This window comes from Ischnura elegans, chromosome X (genome assembly GCF_921293095.1).
Source record: "Ischnura elegans chromosome X, ioIscEleg1.1, whole genome shotgun sequence".
Taxonomy (NCBI): Eukaryota; Metazoa; Arthropoda; class Insecta; order Odonata; family Coenagrionidae; genus Ischnura; species Ischnura elegans.
The window spans coordinates 11,581,298-11,600,337 of record NC_060259.1 but is presented as its reverse complement, the minus strand read 5'-3'; the positions used below and the strand labels follow the sequence as shown (position 1 = coordinate 11,600,337).

Sequence of the window (19,040 nt, the reverse complement as noted above, 5' to 3'; positions counted from 1 at the left end):
TAGTGATACCAGGATGTATGACCATGGCAAGTTTCATGAAAATCCTAGTCGGTGGTTGTCATTTGGTCAAAATATTGGTTGATTTGATATGGAATGACCCCTTCACAAAACGCACAGATGCAATGAACATACACCAATGGAAGCATTTGAGGCACTAAATAAACACAATACAGTTTTATCAGTAATTGTTTGACTTTTCAGCGAAAAATACCAAAATAATAGAACGATCACGTAAATGTATTAATTACATATGTACAGTGCAACCTCGATATAACGACACCCCACGGTGCACTAATAAACACTCGTTATAGCGAATTGTCGCTTTACCGGAGGTGGAGCAAATAATAGCCAATATACCTGTTGCGAACAGATATACAGGAACAGGAGTGGTGCGGCGACAGATAAACATCTATCCGATAAACGTAAGCATAAATCCAGACGAAAGGCGATGTTTTTTTGCATCACTAAATTTCCTTACTCAAACAACGACTAACTATTCGAACAATTTATAAGCGCCGCACTGAATAAAAATCATGCAAAGCATTGTTTCGTCAATCATTATATTTATCGAAAGACAGTTTACCACATAAATTTGAGACTGAGCACTCCATTAACTTCATTTCTAACAGATCGCTAGCAATTACAGAGGTTAAGGAGTCTTGATGAAAGTCTTCCGGCGGTGAAACCCTCGCTATGGCGAGAGCCAACACCGAAAGGGTCTCGTTAAAACGAATTTTTTAACACGCTTATTATAGGGTCAATTGACGGTGCATCGGCTATCTCTCGTTATAGCGGGGGTGTCGCTATAGCCCGTACTCGCTTTAACGAGGTTCCACTGTACATAGAAAAGTGGCTTTGACGGTTGTGCATAGGGATAATGATGGAAAACCCAATGCTTTGCATGATTTTCATTGAGCACAGCACTTATAAATTGAATGGCTAGTTTTTTACTAGGATAAGGAAATTTGCTGATGCAATAAAACATCACCTTTTATCTGGATTCATGCTTAAGTTTATCGGTTAGAAATTTCTCCATCATCACATATAATATATATAAGTGTTGACAATAGGTTTTTTAGCCATTATTTGCACCACCTCCAGTAAAGCGATAATTCGCTACAGTGAGTGTTTATTTTAGCATCATGGGGTCTTGTTTTATCGAAGTTGCACTCTATGGACTTTTGAATTTATTGCAAAGGAAACGTACCTTGGTAACGCCGAGGAATGAGCAGTGGCCTAGAAAGCCAAAGGCTCAAGGTTGATTCCAGGTCCAAAAGAATTTTTCTAGGGATGGTTGGATCAGATACCTCAGATCCAAATAACCATGGATATTAGGCCGGCCCTTATTTTTCAGAAATGAGAAAAGTTATGTTTTCCTAGTCTCAAAATGGTCCAAATAAGGTTCATATTCACGTGTTAAAATTTGGTTACTTTAAAATAACGGCAACCCATGCCCCAAGGGCCCTAAGTACTGAGGACCCTCAATTGAGATTTTTGGGGCGGAAAAAGTGCTATTTCTATGTAAAACATAAAAGTAAAGCCCTCAAGGGCCGATTTTCTGTTTGTTTTGACCCATCTCTAAGCGTTTACGAGATATCGTCCGTCGTAATGCAAGCCACCCCCCAGGGCGCTACCCCGCACCGCGGCGCCGCTGAGGTACGGCCCGCACCACTTATTAGAGACTTCCTCTCCACCCCCTCCCCTCCCTCAGCCAAGACCTTGTTCCTGATGGCAAGATGTAGTTTTTGAAGAAATGTGCTGACGTTAGTAAGAGTTTAATTGCAATGACAATACTTCCAATCAAAGTGATCAATTTACTTGTAATTTCACCTATCTATGAATTTCAGTACATATTAACCAAAACAAAATACATTTTCATATTTCTAATCTTTCACTGACACCCCATATTTGGCATTTAAAGTGTATTTGCGGACGTTAGGGGTTGTGCTACAATGAAAATTCACACTTATTGTTAGTAATTAATTGTGAAAGCTCTCTTCCCTCTACGTGGGGGGAAAAAGTGCTATTTCTATGTAATACCATAGAGTAAGTATATTGTAGAGGGCTCACGGCATAGGGGGAAATCGTATCGACAGTTTTAATTCTCAAAAAGCGGGAAGATGGCACGACAGTAGCTAGCCAGAGGCGAGAGAGATCCTTCAAGGTCAACTCGCCTATCCCCTTCCCTTCCCGCTCCCCCTCTTCCTGACTCAGTCCCCCGAGCCCCAAGCATCGAAGGAAGGGAACAAGATGTTTATATCGGCCTGATAGAGCATAGGAGGACAGGCGGCGCACAATGGCCCAGATCGCGAAAAAGTTGGACAAAAATCAGATTTTCGTTGGATGTCTTTGAAAATTGCTCTTTACACGTTTTTTGGCATGCTATTTTCATTTCTGCAGTTATTTTTACGAAAAAATATTATTTTAGGCGATACGTGGAACTTTAACTTATTAACTGGCCAATTGTAACGCTGACTGCATAGACGAACCCAAATCATGATAAAACATGAAAATAAATGATAATTAGTTATAAAGTATGAGTTAATGATCTTTGAAATTAGTCAATAAACAAAAAAGGCTAAAAGTAGGGTTTTTGGGTTCATTGACTTACGTTAAAGAGGTGCGATTTCCAGATTTCGAGAGGTTCTTCTGTATGGACTAAAAGTAATTTTTAAATAAATGTCAAAATAGTATTTAAGTGACTCTTTCATTCTCATATAAGCATGGTTAATGATTTATAACTTTACGAATTATGTATTATAATTATTCATCATCAGATTCTTCTCAATCCCACCCATCCCTCTCCTCTTCGCATTCGCTCGCAGAATTTTGAGACTCTTGCAAGACCAAGAGATCACGAACCTCCTGCGAAAGATCTTTAAGGCCCCGACATTTGTTCAGTCAGTTCCTCATGTGCTAATAAAAGGGTCCGATGTCAGGATCAGTCACCGGAAAATATTCTCATTCGTATGAATTCGAGATATTTTTCTCGCGTAATGCTCGCGGTATTTTCTAATATCTTTATGGCGAGATTCCTGGGTTTCCTCTGACAGTTCTCCATTAGGAAGAAGAGCCAACTCGATAACATCTGCACCATGTAGAAATACTTCGTGCTCCATGGGTGGCATGTAAAACCATCCATAATGTCTCACAAAATTATCTGCTGTATCTAAGCAGAACTTCTTAAATTTTACCGGATCAATCAAAAATCCGCAAGACAGAGATCTCAAACTAGTTGAGAATTGAAAGATTAACTCTTCTTCTACTCCTGCAAATTAATTGACTTCAAGCAGCTTCGTTTTCCTAATTTTGGAGCGCGTAGTAACATCAGTGAATTGGTTACTTGGCCTACCCCCTTGTATGTCGGAAGTACCTGTTAAAAAATAAGACTACTAGAGCAATATCCCAGGGGACCCCATGTCACCATTAAAATACTAGGAAAATACGAACCCGAGGTGCTTGAAAGGTTGCGAAATACATCAGGGAAATCAACAATTTTGTCCAACCATTTGCCATTCCTCTAAAAAACAAAAGAGATTGATCGTGAACTAGCTCACCATCTTCTCTCGTCGGAATAAAGAAATTTCATGTTCAAAAAATTAATAAGCTCAAGTTTTGCCTTTCATCTCCGTGTAATCTGAAACAACCCCCTAGATATGCATTCAAATTCCTTTTTCGAGCAACTATGGTTTTCTCTTTTTTCTCCAGCATTTTTCCGTGCAGTTCTCGCCGCGTAAAAGTCCATGAAATTTTTGACAGTCAACAATAATTACACAGATTTGTAAAAAGCTACACAACAGTCTTCTTCCTACAAAGTTTAAATATAAAATAGAAGGGAAAATATGAAAAATAGTGCTGTGCCTCGTCTCAGACCAATTTAAAAAAAAACGGAAACTAGAAACGGAAATAAATGAAACATAGTATGCCTACTCGTATGTGGTTGTCAGGAACTAATAAATCACTGAATCACATTTCTTTAGTTATCACAACACTATAACTTATGTGTGAGATCACTGTTAAACACAAAAACTGTGGCCAAAGTAGGACTTCTCAATTAGTAATGGGTATGTGTTCACATCGGCAGAAAAGGAGAAACTGAAGGGTAACAAAATGTTTTGACCGCTATTTGGACGGGGTTAAAAAGAAGAGCCATGAAAATGTGGCTATTCCCCCAGATAACTTGTAGGGGTAGGGTTGGACCCGTAAAGAGAATGTGAAATGTTTAGATTTTGTGCGAAAATGCAATGCCATGAAATAGCGGCGGACCTGCAATACAACCCGTCCAAAAGGAGGCGGGTGGAGGGTAAAGACCTCATCTATTAACAAGTGTAGCTTCAATTGCAAGTCAGACCACCTCTAGGAAATTAACTCAAGTTGGGTGGTGCTCCAAGTTAAGATAACATAAGGTCCCGACTAAGGACCACTTCCCACGTCCCTAAGGTCCGGCATGTGTTCGGGTGACGGGTCTCTTGCCACTTCGGATTGAAAGAAAGGGAAGCCGGTAGTAGATTTTCCCATTAGCAGTGCATGTAGCCTATTGTATTTACTTCAATATATCACCAAAACGCAATTGAAGTCGTTCTGAGAAGCGATCGAATACAATACAATTAACGCTAAAGACCTGAAAAGGAGGAAACCAGTTGGATTTTTAATGCGTACTGTGTGGAATACAACAAAGTTTATTTTTGTGTCCATAATATATATTTTATTAATTAAAATGCTCATTTGCAAACTTTGTTGTATTCCACACAGTATGCATTAAAAACCCAACCGGTTTCCTTCTTTTCAGGTCATTAGCGTTATCGTAAACCTCTAGATAAATACCTGAAAATATCGAAACCGGTTGAGTTTTTTCATTAATACTGTATTGAATACTAAATGGCTTAGTTTTGAATTTATAATGTCACCATACCGCGAAGTGAGTTCACAAAACATTATTTCAAATGTATATATACGTTAGTGATCGTCTATTTAATCGACTGGTGTGGTCCTAAAAGTAAAAATGAGCAAAAATTGGTCTCGATAGGCGATGGAAACTCTCAACCAGGAAATCCGTAATAATGAGTTGATCTTTAATAAGAAGGAAGCTATCTTTAGAATCGCAATACTAGGAGGGGAGTTTTGGAAATAATAAAAGATTTACTTAAGGTATCGAGACCGAATTCTACAGGTTATCTTTGTGGCGGGCATGCAATCCGAGCGAGCGAGCAGCTGGAGAAATGACTAATATGAAATGACGATTATACCTGTGAAACACTACAGCTGCCCGTTTCTATCACTATTATTTTAGGATAAGGGCCTTATTTTAGCAACTGCTAGATTAGGAGAGGAAAAATGTGATTTAAATGCACGTTTACGGCACTAATCATAACATCTTCTCAACCACAATATCCATCTAATTATTAATAATATATTCACCACGGGAATAAACTGCGTCACATTTGTATCCTGCCGTTTCATTCTGCCCCCAACCTTGCTGATAAGGGACATGCAAATATCCTCACTTATTGTCAATTATTATCGATAATATACGGGAACATCGGCGACCAACTCCTCCTCCATCATGTTTAGCATGCTTATTCCAACCATTCATACCCCCTTTTCCAGCCAAGGCCAAGCTCAGCATTTCTTCTGTTTTCTTTTTTTCGCCTCTTCAATATTCAAGAGGCCTGTTCAGACAATTTCGCTTGCTAAAAAAGACAGAATCCTTCTCTTCCATAAGCTTCCAAATTTGTTTACATAAATATCGTCTTTTTCCTTTTCGTCCAAATGATATGCATCGTGGGACACCCCCGTCCAGTTGCATCAAAATATTTGCACCGTTTGACCGTGGGACACCGGCTTAACCTATGTGGCCTCTGTTTCAGCGCTAGGCGATGCTTTTTGTCAAGGGCCCTGTGAATTGTTGGTTTCATCCTATTGGATGAAAATTTAGAACCTGCCCTATCCATTTGGACAAAACGGTGTTTTGTACAAATGATATTACCAAAAGCCAGTTGGATGAAATTTTGACGGTGGGACAGGGTGCGCGTTAGTTGCATTAAATTTTGATGCAAATTTGACCGTGGGATATCGCACAGTGGGCGGAAATCGGAAAAAGCCGGACAAAATTACAAAATGACTTTTTTTGAGTTATAAACTTAAAACTTCGCAGGTATACTCAAACTGATTGAAATTTAAGGATATGCAATTCATTTGACAAAGATCCTACCCGATTCTGAGATACACAGGCTTAAACGTGAGCAACGTTCCATGAAAACGCCCGTCTTCAATTTTCTCTGAAAATCTTCCAAAGTATGTAGAAGGTGAAGTTGTAGGTGGATTCTTGCGGAATAAAAAACCACATAATCTATTGGCATGGTGTTCTTTCTTTAATCTGCGCACGTCGGGAGTTGGATTAGCCGCGGCGTGGTAATGTTATTGAAACTGTATGGGTTTTAACGCACAGCATTCACCGTTTTTATGCTTTTATTCAAGACACCGATTCTCAAATGGTCTGTGGTGAAGACAGTGGAAGTATTTTAGCCGAGGTGAGTGCACGTTTCATTGCAGTTCATTTCGTTTTCACTAGATACGATCGAAGACTATGCTTCTTTTAAAAGCGTTCACACTTCGAAAAAGTGACTTGTTTTCCCGGGAATCATACAAAAGACCTACCAGGAAGATACCAGCTGAGACTGTTATACCTTCTGTACTCTCCGATCCCTCACCCCCAGGGTTTTACTGCGAAAACGGACGTTTTATGACACCGCGGAGCTGTGCCTAAGACCGTCTTAACGGGGTATGTCTACGGGAACATCTAATAAGAATATTTGTATAAATTTGCAGTATTTCAAATTTCTCTAAAACATCAAGCCTTGTGCCATTACTGAAGGGGTGAAGAAAATTATGGTTGAAAATGACAAGAATGAAAAGTCTGTACCAAATGTTTGGCAAGAAGTGATGTTTCATCCCAATTTCCTGCACTTTCTATGTTCTTTCATTCTGATAATAAAACTTCTGCCTGTTTGACCAATGAAACTCAAGTTGCATGATTCACAATTAACTTTGTAAATGCCGGATTGATGGATGGGTTCTATTTTGTCTTTGTCACGACACAGAACTTCACCGAGAGTGCAAGGGTTGTAGAAAGAAACATAGAATTTATTTTTGGGGAATTTGTTTGCAAGCCTGTTGGAAAGGTCTCCCACAAAAAATGACCGGCACCAATTTTTAGAATTCTCTGTGATGGCGGAAGGGAGCAAAGCTGAGAAATAGCTCGCGTTTTCATCTTTCTCTGGAGGATTTTAGTTTAAGTATTTAAACTGTAGCCATTTGAAATTGCAATTGATTTCATTGTGGAAAGTTCACAATTGAAATTGACTGCATTTAAAGGTAGATTGACCTATCTATGTAACATTAAATTGAATGTAACATTTTGCGATGCATGAGATCATATTACGGATTAGCACACTGTTCTTTTTTTCTGCTTTGGAAATAATCAAATCTCCTTCGTTTATCTTCTAATTGATTGATCAAAATCTACTTGTTTGAGATTAATTTTCATACGGTGAGATTTACTTGGATTAGCAAAAGTAATATAATTATATATATCGCACAATTTCGTTTTCCTACATTCTCGCGCCGGAGGGCTACTTTCACGTCGACTCTGTCGAAATTTTTTTACATCAGATGGAAGTTTTTTAACCTTCTAAAAACACATCACTAGTTTTTACTCGTCAGGACATGAGTCCCCAACAATGGAGGAAAATGAGGATTACACCTCGGGAAAATCATTGCTAGGTGACATTTCAGCCACTCAGAGGAAGAATCTCCGGAAAGGCTCGTCAATAGGTCTGTTACAGTTCGAAGTTTGGACTTAAAACTTTATGTTGCATGATCTCTGCCTTCTCTTCGGGTTTCCACCGCATCCGTTGCCTTTTGGCAAGAACTGTTTCGACAAAAGCCAACGGACGCGGTGGAAACCCGAAGAGAATGCAGAGATAATCTGATCAACGCCGCGAAAATCTTCGAACCTACTTTATGTTGCAAGATTATAATAAATCCTGTATTAGTGTTGAAAATCTGTATTTAAATGAATAACTCGTCATCAAAGACAAAAAAATAGGTTTTGGTTTGTTAAATTGTGTACGAAAAGCAATCAATATCTAATATACATAGAATCAAATGTTTTATAACAATTAATGAATGGACAACTCAAGATTCTAACGCGATAACATATTTTAGCCTACGGATTAGGATTCCCCATGAGGCCTACGAAGCAAATTTTGCTTGCAGTTTCGATTCACAAAACTGCATAATAAGAGGTTTAATTCCGAAAAAGGGGAGGGCGTATAATTTTGAATCGCCATATTTTTCTAGTGCCGCAACAACTTACAATCGGAATATGCCAAAAATACTCCATTCGATATTCCTGTATAACTGCTCACCGCGTAAAATGTATCTTTGGATATATAGTTTTTCGGCCCCTGGGAGAAGGGATTCATTCATATAATGAGGCAAGAATTTAAGCAATGAGTGAACCCGGGCTCAATTGCAGCCGCTATTTGTTTTACTTTTAAGAACCTCAACTAAATGCTAACGCTTAAAATAAAACTTTCCTCAAACGACAATGCGTCTTGTTATTGACGAGACGACGATTATCACAACTATGATCAGAATAAGGTCTCAAGGAAAGACAAAAACATGCATTAGGTGATCCTCTGCCTCATACGTAAGACCAGAAGTAGAAAAATGGTAGAGCCGAAAGAAACCTTTCCATTTTCGACGTGGTAACAGAATGGTCCATTACTCATCCCGCTATCGAGCAAACAAATCAAGGTCACCTACCACCCCTATTCCCAAAAATGCTACTGCTGATCCATACCTCTTTGTGTTCGTTTGAAGCTGCACGCTTAAGAATTCATTACCAAATACTTTTAAGCTTTAGTTACCAACTGTGGTGAAGAGGCTATGACCGTTAGCGAAAGGCAAACAGTGCATTGTTTTTCAGTGTAGGGATCCTATCTCGCATTCCTATTTTATTGTAATATTCCGGCACTTGGTGTTGTAAATAACATTTACACTTCACCAAAGTGAGGTATTTCATAACTGAAGTTCTGAAGCACACCACTCGAAATGTATTTCATTCTATATGTTGATTGTTCAATGAAGCGATGAACATCAATAAGATTTATAAGTCTCTTGAAGGGAAAAAATCTCCCCTCACGGAAAATCTCTTCCTCGTCAAAACAACAGCTCACCTCGCCAACCTATCTGATGGCAAAACGATATCCTTGGGAGGCGGAAGCTTTCAGCGTGGACCCAGGCCAGAAAGGAAAGCCTGACGAGGTGCGTTCATTAAAAATTCATAACTCCCCTTGTAATCGAGATAAAGTTACAATTCTTTCACCAAAAATAAATTTATAGTTTTGTTCAAATTTCATACGCAGCATATATGGACCTATATCGTAAGATACGAAAGTTAGCAGGCGATTGATTTTTACCCTGCAAAATTCCATATTTTTCGTCCGAAAGATATATAAACACACATAACAACGTTGAAACTGAGTTATGAACAAATTAAAGTTTACCAGTATGGAAAAAAATGTACTGTAAACATTTCCTGCAAGTTTCAACTTTATACTAAGAACAGTCTGCCGGAAAATGGATTAGGAATATAAACTCGGAAAAGTCAAGTAACTAGCCGAAATTCGATAAAATATTTTTTATAACAATTGTTATAAACAAAATCGAATAATTAATGTCTTCACTTAACGTAGCAACCCTTTCTGCTTCAGAATATATTTTTAGACTTGTGGAATGAGCAAATTAAAAAAATTGCCAAAATTCTTCTAGTGACATCTGGTTAATCGCTCTAGAACTACACCAAAAACGTATACGATTTTTGTACGTGTGGTGAGCTCTCTATATATACTTACTCTATGGTAATACGTAAAAGTAAAGCCCTTTAGGGCCAATTTTCTGTTTGTTTTGACCTATCTCTAAGGGTTTACGAGATATCGTCCGTAGTAATGCAATCCACCCCCCAAGTCACTACTCCGCACCGGGGCGCCGCTGAGGCACGGCCCACCCACATTTTGGAGACTTCCCCTCCACCCCCTCCCCTCTATCAGCAAAGACTTAGCTCCTGCTGGAAAGGATTACATGCTAGTGGTATTGAAGAATTGAAAAAGGTTGTTCCTCTTGTGTCATGATTAATGTTTTTTAAGCCTACAATGTCAATCTTAACCCTTCAATGCCATCCTATGTACTGCGCGCCGACCCCTTAAATCTTAGTTTGTTGCCACCATACGACCGCGCACCATTACCGCATGATTTGTTCAAAACTGCTCTTTATGTGCAAAATGTTATAAGTAATTCATACAATTGTGTTTGCATGAAGGAATGAAAATAATGAGCAGGGCTTCCAGGGCCTTAACAGTTGATAGAAATATTCAAAGAATAAGAAACGAGGCAGTCAGTTCACATTTGTAGATCAATGTGGAGAGATAGTTATTTCTTATGTGTAGTGCGCAAAGGATAGGAAGTGCTAAGTTTTTTAGGATATAAGGAGAAAAGTGGTGAAAAAACTAGTTTATCATGAATACACGTGACGTTCATTTTATGAATAGGCTAACATGAAAAAGTATGAAATCAAGACTAAATTCAGGCAGTGAACTTGTTGGAAAGTTGGAAAAGAAAGTGAAGAAATACTTGACTTAAAGTTACTTACAGTGAGAGAAGTACTGTGTGTTTTTCGATAACTTAATGGGTTTAAAATGTATAAACTTAGTGCGAGAAAAACAGTAAGAAATGCGTTTCATCCATGGACCAAAATAAGAATTCCTGTTATTAAGGAAAATAAGGCGATTGAAAAGTTAAAAAATTACACAACGAAGGGATAAACTTGCGACGACATACAGAGGGAATGGAATCTACCGAGGAGATTTAAGGAAGAGAATCTTTCACAACAAAACATGATGAATTGTTTGACATTGCAAGGGGTGGTGCCATTGAATTTTTGACGCACGCAGTTAATCTCTCGGATAAATGTGCGTGGGATGAAGAAGTAAAATTCTTATGCAATCGTCTAGGAGCTCGAAATGCAGTTATTGGTGGAATAGATTTCAATATGCTCAAGAAGAAAGAAAAAGTTGTGGTTCTCTGCTCCTTGTGCTGCATCTGCTCCCAACAGTGACTTTCAGATCCTAAAATTATGAAAGTGTTAACCTGGACACAGTGAAAGGAGTACAAAAGAGGTTTTCAAACCACTTGTGGTACCTGAATGAGGAGTTAGTAGGTTTTTCATTCTTTGACGATTCCTTTTCTGGGTGTGAATAGGAAAACGTGATACGCCATATGAGGACACGTGAGGGAATATATGATCCACCAAAGATGGCATTCTATAAACGTAGAGACCTGACCACGGTATCTATATCAAATGTTGTCACTACTAATTCGAGAAAGCTACTTAATGCTTTGGAAATATGAACTGCATTCTTTGATGTGCCCATGCAAGAATGGTATAAACATCCTGATTACAAGAACGACTTGCAAATTATTCGGGGTCTTCAAGCAGTAGATGATTGTGCAGAGAGAGGTGTGAAAACAATTCAAGATTTTATGTCAACCACGTAGAGGGAAGAGAGCTTTCACAATTAATTACTAATAATAAGTGTGAATTTTCATTGTAGCACAACCCCTAACGTCCGCAAATACACTTTAAATGCCAAATATGGGGTGTCAGTGAAAGATTAGAAATATGAAAATGTATTTTGTTTTGATTAATATGTACTGAAATTCATAGACAGGTGAAATTACAAGTAAATTGATCACTTTGATTGGAAGTATTGTCATGGCAGTTTAACTCTTTCTAACGTCAGCACATTTCTTCAAAGACTAATTCTTGCCATCAGGAACAAGGTCTTGGCTGAGGGAGGGGAGGGGGTGGAGGGGAAGTCTCTAATAAGTGGTGCGGGCCGTACCTCAGCGGCGCCGCGGTGCGGGGTAGCGCCCTGGGGGGTGGCTTGCATTACGACGGACGATATCTCGTAAACGCTTAGAGATGGGTCAAAACAAACAGAAAATCGGCCCTTGAGGGCTTTACTTTTATGTTTTACATAGAAATAGCACTTTTTCCGCCCCAAAAATCTCAATTGAGGGTCCTCAGTACTAGGGGCCCTTGGGGCATGGGTTGCCGTTATTTTAAAGTAACCAAATTTTAACACGTGAATATGAACCTCATTTGGACCATTTTGAGACTAGGAAAACATAAATTTTCTCAAATCTGAAAAATAAGGGCCGGCCTAATGGATATTGCCCTTCATCAGATACTTTGGATCCAAATTCGCTGAAGGCATCGGATCTGGATCCGAAATTTTAAATTTATGCTTCAGTGAATGCAGCGTCCTACACAAGGGAATGGAACAAGTTCTGATACAACCTTCGCAAGTGCCTTTGCACTGTGATGCTTGTCCTTCTCATGAACCATTTTGTTTAAAAGCTCTGGAAGGGGTTATGCAACAGAATTTCATCCGCGGAAAATTTTACAGCAAAATACAACAGGCACATAGTGTGACTCCTACAAAGAGATTGAACAACCATCAGGAGATTATCAACGCCATAGGACAACAACCAGGTCAAAAGTGACTATATCGCAGATTATAAAAAAACACCCTCGGCCCTTCATCACCCCATGCCTCTGGTATTATTTTCCTTTCTGAGTCTACAAAGTCCATAAATCATTACATATCTTCGAAGGAAAACATCAACTTACACAAGGACAATGGAAGCGTGTTTCGTCCGTACCCCATCTCACCAACTGAACTTTTTCATCTTACCTGCTTCAATTCTCTGTTTCTGGAGAACAAATGGTAGGTGAGTGACTCAATGGACACGAAGATGTCTCAATAGTTTTCGGCAATTGGATGACGTGCATGAGATTCAAAAAACTGCCCACCCCTTCCTCTCGCTGAGCGGTCATCCACCACATTCACTTGGCAGCGTTGGAATGTACCACAGCTTAAGATGATGCAACATCCACGCTGGATCAGTCTTAATTTCGTTGAATTACACTTTTTAAAAACTATGTTATTACCTTGAAATTCTCAGAGAATAAAGAGAAGACCCCTTAAAATAACGAACTGCATCTCATGCATGAACATTTTATCTCATTACCGAGAAAAAAATTTTACAATAGAGATACACATAATTGTTGACAAGGGCCTAAGTAATGGGCTGGTAGGGTAAGAGTATTCCATTTTCTTAAGAACTAAACTTTTAATGACAGCACCAACAATGAGAGGGTGTACCAAAAATACCAATGAATAGCAATGAATACATTTCAGCAATATAATAAAAACTGACCTGTGATTCAATTCGCTCCAGAAAGCTTTTGTTTTTGCGTAGACAAGCCGGACACTCATTTTCATTTTCTGAAAAACTTTGGAAGCAACTGAAACAAAATGTAATCAGTGAAAGTTTACTTAAAAGGAAAAATTAGATAATACAACGCAAGAGCAAAACCTTACTTCAATAAAATCAAATCAGTGAAACTATGCAAATTGCACATCAATGTACTAAGCACCTTGACCTTGCTCAAATGTGTAATACAGTAGAGTAGCAGTAAATAGGGATCTTCATTGCCACAAATGTTAATTTTTACGATTTCAAATTTTCCGCAGTTTGTAAACAAGTTTTTCTAATGACGGGTTACATATGCTTATTCCACAATTAAAAAAAGTTTGTAAACCTTAATACATAGTTTGTAATATAGATTCCAAACAGTAAAGAAATCACAAAAATGAGCATTTTCAACTATCAAGGAGTGCAAATATTATCTAATGTTGAATTAACTAACAAATAGATTACCTGACGATCACTACTGAAATAAGTCCCTCCCTCTCCACCTCATTCCTACAATTTTATGCCCCCTCCCTGCATCAACTAGCACCCTATGTTATCATATGTAAAGTACAACAGTAGATATTAAGTTCTCCAAAATTACAATACTTTTTTTGTAATAGCAGTTTTCTACAAGAAAAAAGATGGTTTATTTGTCCTCAGATGGCTTCAGAAACTCATCATTATTATCTTAAGCAAAAATATAGAAAAGTGATTGTTGACAAAAGATGGCAGTGCATGCAGAGGGGTGTTCCATTCCCTCCACCTGAATTGAATTTTCTGAATGATAGGTCCCTTCTACAACTTCTTGGCCTTATGCCATTTGCCAAATAAGCTGTGAGTAAATGGAAGGTAAGAGTTCCAGTTGATTCCAGGGAAATGGGAGAGTGAGTCACCGTGGAACCGGCCGGTTAAGGCAAGCCCAGTGGAATTTCAGGGTGAACGTTACAATAGGTATTTCCATCACCGTGAAAACATGAAGAATAAGGTGAATTGTTAAAGCTAAGGGGAGGAAGAGATCATCAACAATCCTGTACCAATATTCCTGATCAAAAGGCTACAATAAAACCACAGGTGCAAAAAGAGATTTGTTGCAACCTCCCATTAAGCTGAAGTAATGAGTTGCCCAAAGTTTGATTTTTCCCCCACCACCAAAAGGTTCCACAATTTAAGCCTATCTACTATAAATTTAACTTCATGCCTAACCAGGCACAATTACAAAAAAAATTTACTCTTGTGACTATTACGGTGGAGCTTCCATAAAATGAACCATTCTAAAACAAAAGTAAATGAAAATATATTGGAAATTTAAAGCCTCAGTTTCAAAATCTTCTCCTTCCAAATACACTAGAGAGTTTGAGAGCTCCATGGCAGAGCAGACTTCAATATTGTCACTTCCTTGCTCATTTCATTGACTTTATCTTAAATTCATCTAAAGGGTAAATAAACTTACTGTTGATGGTAGGAATGTTGACAGAAGAAGTGAATAGATGGAAGATTTAACTGGTTATCACAGGCACTGCACCGAGAACCTTGAAATATTATGGTACTGGAAGAGAAATTTCTTAATTAGGAATGCGGTCTGGATGGATGAATTTCATTTAACACGTAAAACAACGGGGCAGTCATTGGAACTGGCCGACAAAAGTGAAAACTGAAATCATTATTACCCATTTATTTTTTATATAGATTTAATATTATTAGAGAACTAATTTTTCCAGTAATACTCATTTTTCAACAAAAATTTTAATTATTTTTTTTAAGCAAACTGTTTATTATTAAATAGATATTAAAAATACGATGTGTATGAATAGAAAGTAACATCATTTATATATTAAAATATAATATGCTATACTTATACAATATACACTATAGATTTTTATTTTCAATTTTAATATTTTTAAAACAAAAAGACTTTAACAGTCTATATATGTATTAACAAAGTTTATATATATTAATCTCTATTAACAGTCTACAAAATAATACGCACTGGATAGAAAAAGTACACATGTTCAGTATAGAACTAGAAGCAGACAGATGCCAGTATTCAGTATGTAAAAGTATAGCGGAGACGCAACCTATACCATTGTACACACTATACATATGTATTTTTTTATTTTTATTTTATTCTCAAACCACCGGATACAGCTCTTATTGGCCATTTTACACCGGGGTGTCCAACAAATGTAACAAGTAAACGTACACAAACGACCATGCCCTGGACCGGGGAAACCTACCCAGGCGGGACTTGAACCTGCAACCTCTTTGTTTGGCAGGCGAGAACGTTACCCCGCCGCCACCGAGGCCGGCGATATGTGTATCTCGCTGGCCGGCCGTTATGTATATCTCGCTGTAGTGATCGCGGTGTCGGGTTGGTGACGCTCACGTGAATTCTATGCCTTTTTCCCCATCCCACAAAAGTGCTTAACGCCACTAAAGAAGTTTTCACTTCAAAAAATTCACCCTGATTCTCATAGAGCTAACAAAAAATGCAATATTTCTACAACCATGATTCAATCTTAAAATTTGAATGAAGCAAGAAAAATGATTTATTTGTCATCGAAACTGTGACGTTAGCATCATATTTTAGAAAACCTCTGGTGATGATAAAATTCCTTCACAAACTTCCCCTTCACCTACTGCATGCATGAAGCAATGAGAAATTGGCTACATTTGCACAAATACTAGAATTACCAGATTCTAAGAGAGCCATTCACAACTTAAGCACTCTAAGGGAAAGAGTAGATTTGAGTAATAATCAGTCATCATCATTAGTCAACAATCCTAAGATTGGTTTGACGCAGCTCTCCATTTCTCTCTCCTATCCGCTAATCTCTTCATAGCTACGTATTTCTTCTCCTTTACATCCTTTATAACCTGTCCTATATAACTCATTCGGGGCCGTCCCTTGCCCTTTTTCCCTTCCACTTGTCCTTCAACGATTGTCTTCATCAGACCATCGTGCCTCAAAATGTGGCCAACTAAGTTGTCCCTTCTTCTGCTTAATGTTTTTAGGAGGCTTCTCTTTTCTCCCACTCTCCTTAGCACTTCCTGGTTACTCACACGGTCAATCCATTTTATCTTCATCATTCTTCGGTAGCACCACATTTCAAATGCTTCCACTCTTGACTTCTCTGCTGCTGTCAACGTCCAAGCCTCGCTTCCATAGAGAAACATACTCCATATGTAGCATGTGATAATAATCAGTAACACAAAAAAATTAAAATTGCCAGGTATATGCAGAGCAATTGTGTTGATAAACAGCAATAAAAAGAAATTGGTCAAGCATACTACATTTATTCTGAAATTTTAAATTTCTGTATTTAAACCTGAAAATCTAATTCCAATTATACCAGAGAATGTTGCTGTTTGTTACAAGACTTATTTTTCCAGTGTAAGTCAGGAGAAAAATATCAACTTGCATTATTCAGATATGTGTGTTAAGCTTATACATGAGTGCCTGGCTATGACTCATGCTACCTCTACTTTCACTTCACCCCCCTGCTTTCACTTCTACTATTCCCCCTCTCCAGTTTGGCCTTGACTGCTAACGACATTAACATGTCCGAGTGTGATGAAATCTCCAGTTCCCTTGGGCCGTATTCAACCGCATGCAAGGCCACGGCAATAATTGCGCTTTTGCAATCTAAAATATACAATTAAAGATCGTAGGTGAAAATTCTCTGAATTTACCAATGATAAACCATTGAAGAATCTTCTAAAATTACTCAAGAGTTTCTTTTCCTGCCGCTGATTGTCGTATGCAATGCTAGAGCAGACGTCCGAGTAAACTTGAAACATTCCTTGTCAGCAAGCAGATAAAATAATTCCTTTTCAAGAAGGGGATTCTATTGGAAATAATTAGCCTGATATAGCATTGTATTTTTCTCAATGCAAATATCTTGGTGCTTTTGCGTCCACTTTTATTTTTTATACAGATGGCAGAAAACTTTGAAGGACCGTGAACTCATGCACGGATTCGAGTCCCGCCCAGTCGGGTTGGTAGCCCCTATCCAGGATATGGATGCTTGTGTATGTTTGATTGTTCAGTTAAAATCCCTGACGCAATAGGCAAGTGGTGCTGTTTTCGGCAGTACAGGAATAAATAATTAAAAAAACATGATTGAATAGATGTGCAGTTACCTTGTTTGAATGTTATTAATGGCTTCCCTATACTCCTCGGTGTCCTTTTGATACTTCCCCACCAGCTCCTTCTCCTTCTCAGTGATATCTCCTTCTGCTGAGAGAACAGAGGAGAGGAATGATCGAAGCTCACGGATTTTGGTCATGCCAGCATTGGGTCCCGAGCCAGACGAGAGAGCATCCACCACGAGCAGGGGTGAGAGCAGCTGCTTCTTGGCTGCACACATTGAGAAAGGGAAAGAGAAACAATGGCATCATTCTACAGCCAAAACTCTACCACCAAGTATTCATGAGGATCCCTTTGTCCCACACCTCTTTCTCATGTAGATAAACTTATTGTGAATGTTAACACATGGTTTAGTTCAAAGAGAAGTGGTCCTGAAATGGATATGCAGGTGGAAGCATGGGTTATTTCCTTAATCGTGATGACATTTGAGGTGTCTCAAAAAATTTTGGTCAATAGTAAGCTGGCAAATTATTTAATGCTACAAAAATCATTGCTATACACATCAATTTCTACAAAAACATATTTACAGTGCGTTATCTCATTTATCTCATCTATATTGTGGAGCTGTTGGGGGGGTGGAGGGGAGGGGTGACGGTGAGGAATGTAGACATTTTGGGTATGATTCACATTGCTCATGGGTAATGCACCCTTCAATCATGCAAGCCGTATATATGTTGCAAGCACTATTGTTTCCAAGATCGAATCTTTTAAATGAGGACCTTGCCCTCCACCACAAGCATCACACACCTCATGAATTGTGCAGCACAATAGTCCTGTCAACAGATGTTAAATAGGGGAAAAAGAGTAAAATTAGAAATTTTGCACTAGCAGGAAAGCAGCACCTCATGAACAACAGAAACCCCAATCTCAATGACTATGACCCTACGACTAAAATCACAAACCCCACGCACATGAGGGGGGAAGGGGTGGCTTCTAAAGGTCACCTTTTTACATATTTCATGTATACAGCAGGCTCTAGTTAGTACGGATAAAGTTATTACGAAGTTCTCGTTATTATGAAGCAAATCGTTGGTCCTGATGAAAAGGCCCATCCAATTAATAGTTAAAAAAAGTTATTCCGAAATTTTCATTATTACAAAATTATGAACCTCAGTCCCGGTCCTGGCAGTTACAAAATGAACTTTATTATGAAGTTCAAGGAATAAGCAATGGCATTTAGGTAGCTATACACTAAATAATTTGGCGCTGGAGCTTTCCACGGGAAGGAAGAACGGGTCATAAGCTCAATACATAGTTTCCGAGTTCACAACGGATTCATTAATACTTTGTTCAGACCATGCCCAAAGTACGAGTTCCTCTGCACCACACCGTGCCGCATTGACCAACTCCTAGGGTGCCAAATTTGAAATTTTAGGCACGCTTTTTAGAATTTCAAATTTTTTCAAATGTTTGTTTCTCTGTAAGTTGGCAAATAAAACATTTGTAAGAAGATGACTAACTATACGGCCAATTTACGAGCGGTAATGAGAGGGTACCATGATCCCAC

At 38.5% G+C, this 19,040-nt stretch overlaps 1 protein-coding gene across 3 annotated transcripts in view; it reads right to left on the bottom strand.

Moving 5' to 3' along the window:
• The window catches only part of LOC124170496 (vacuolar protein sorting-associated protein 11 homolog), a 129,786-nt gene that overhangs the window by 28,686 nt on the left and 82,060 nt on the right, over positions 1–19,040 (bottom strand). For all 3 annotated transcript variants that reach the window (XR_006867478.1, XM_046549253.1, XM_046549254.1), the window contains exons 16-18: positions 17,527–17,743; positions 14,837–14,932; positions 13,348–13,435 (exon numbers count right to left, since the gene is read on the bottom strand). Coding sequence is in view for 2 of the 3 variants with exons in the window: in XM_046549253.1 (XP_046405209.1) it covers positions 13,348–13,435; positions 14,837–14,932; positions 17,527–17,743 (401 nt within the window). In the remaining variant the exon portion in view is untranslated. The remainder of the gene's footprint in view (positions 1–13,347; positions 13,436–14,836; positions 14,933–17,526; positions 17,744–19,040) is intronic.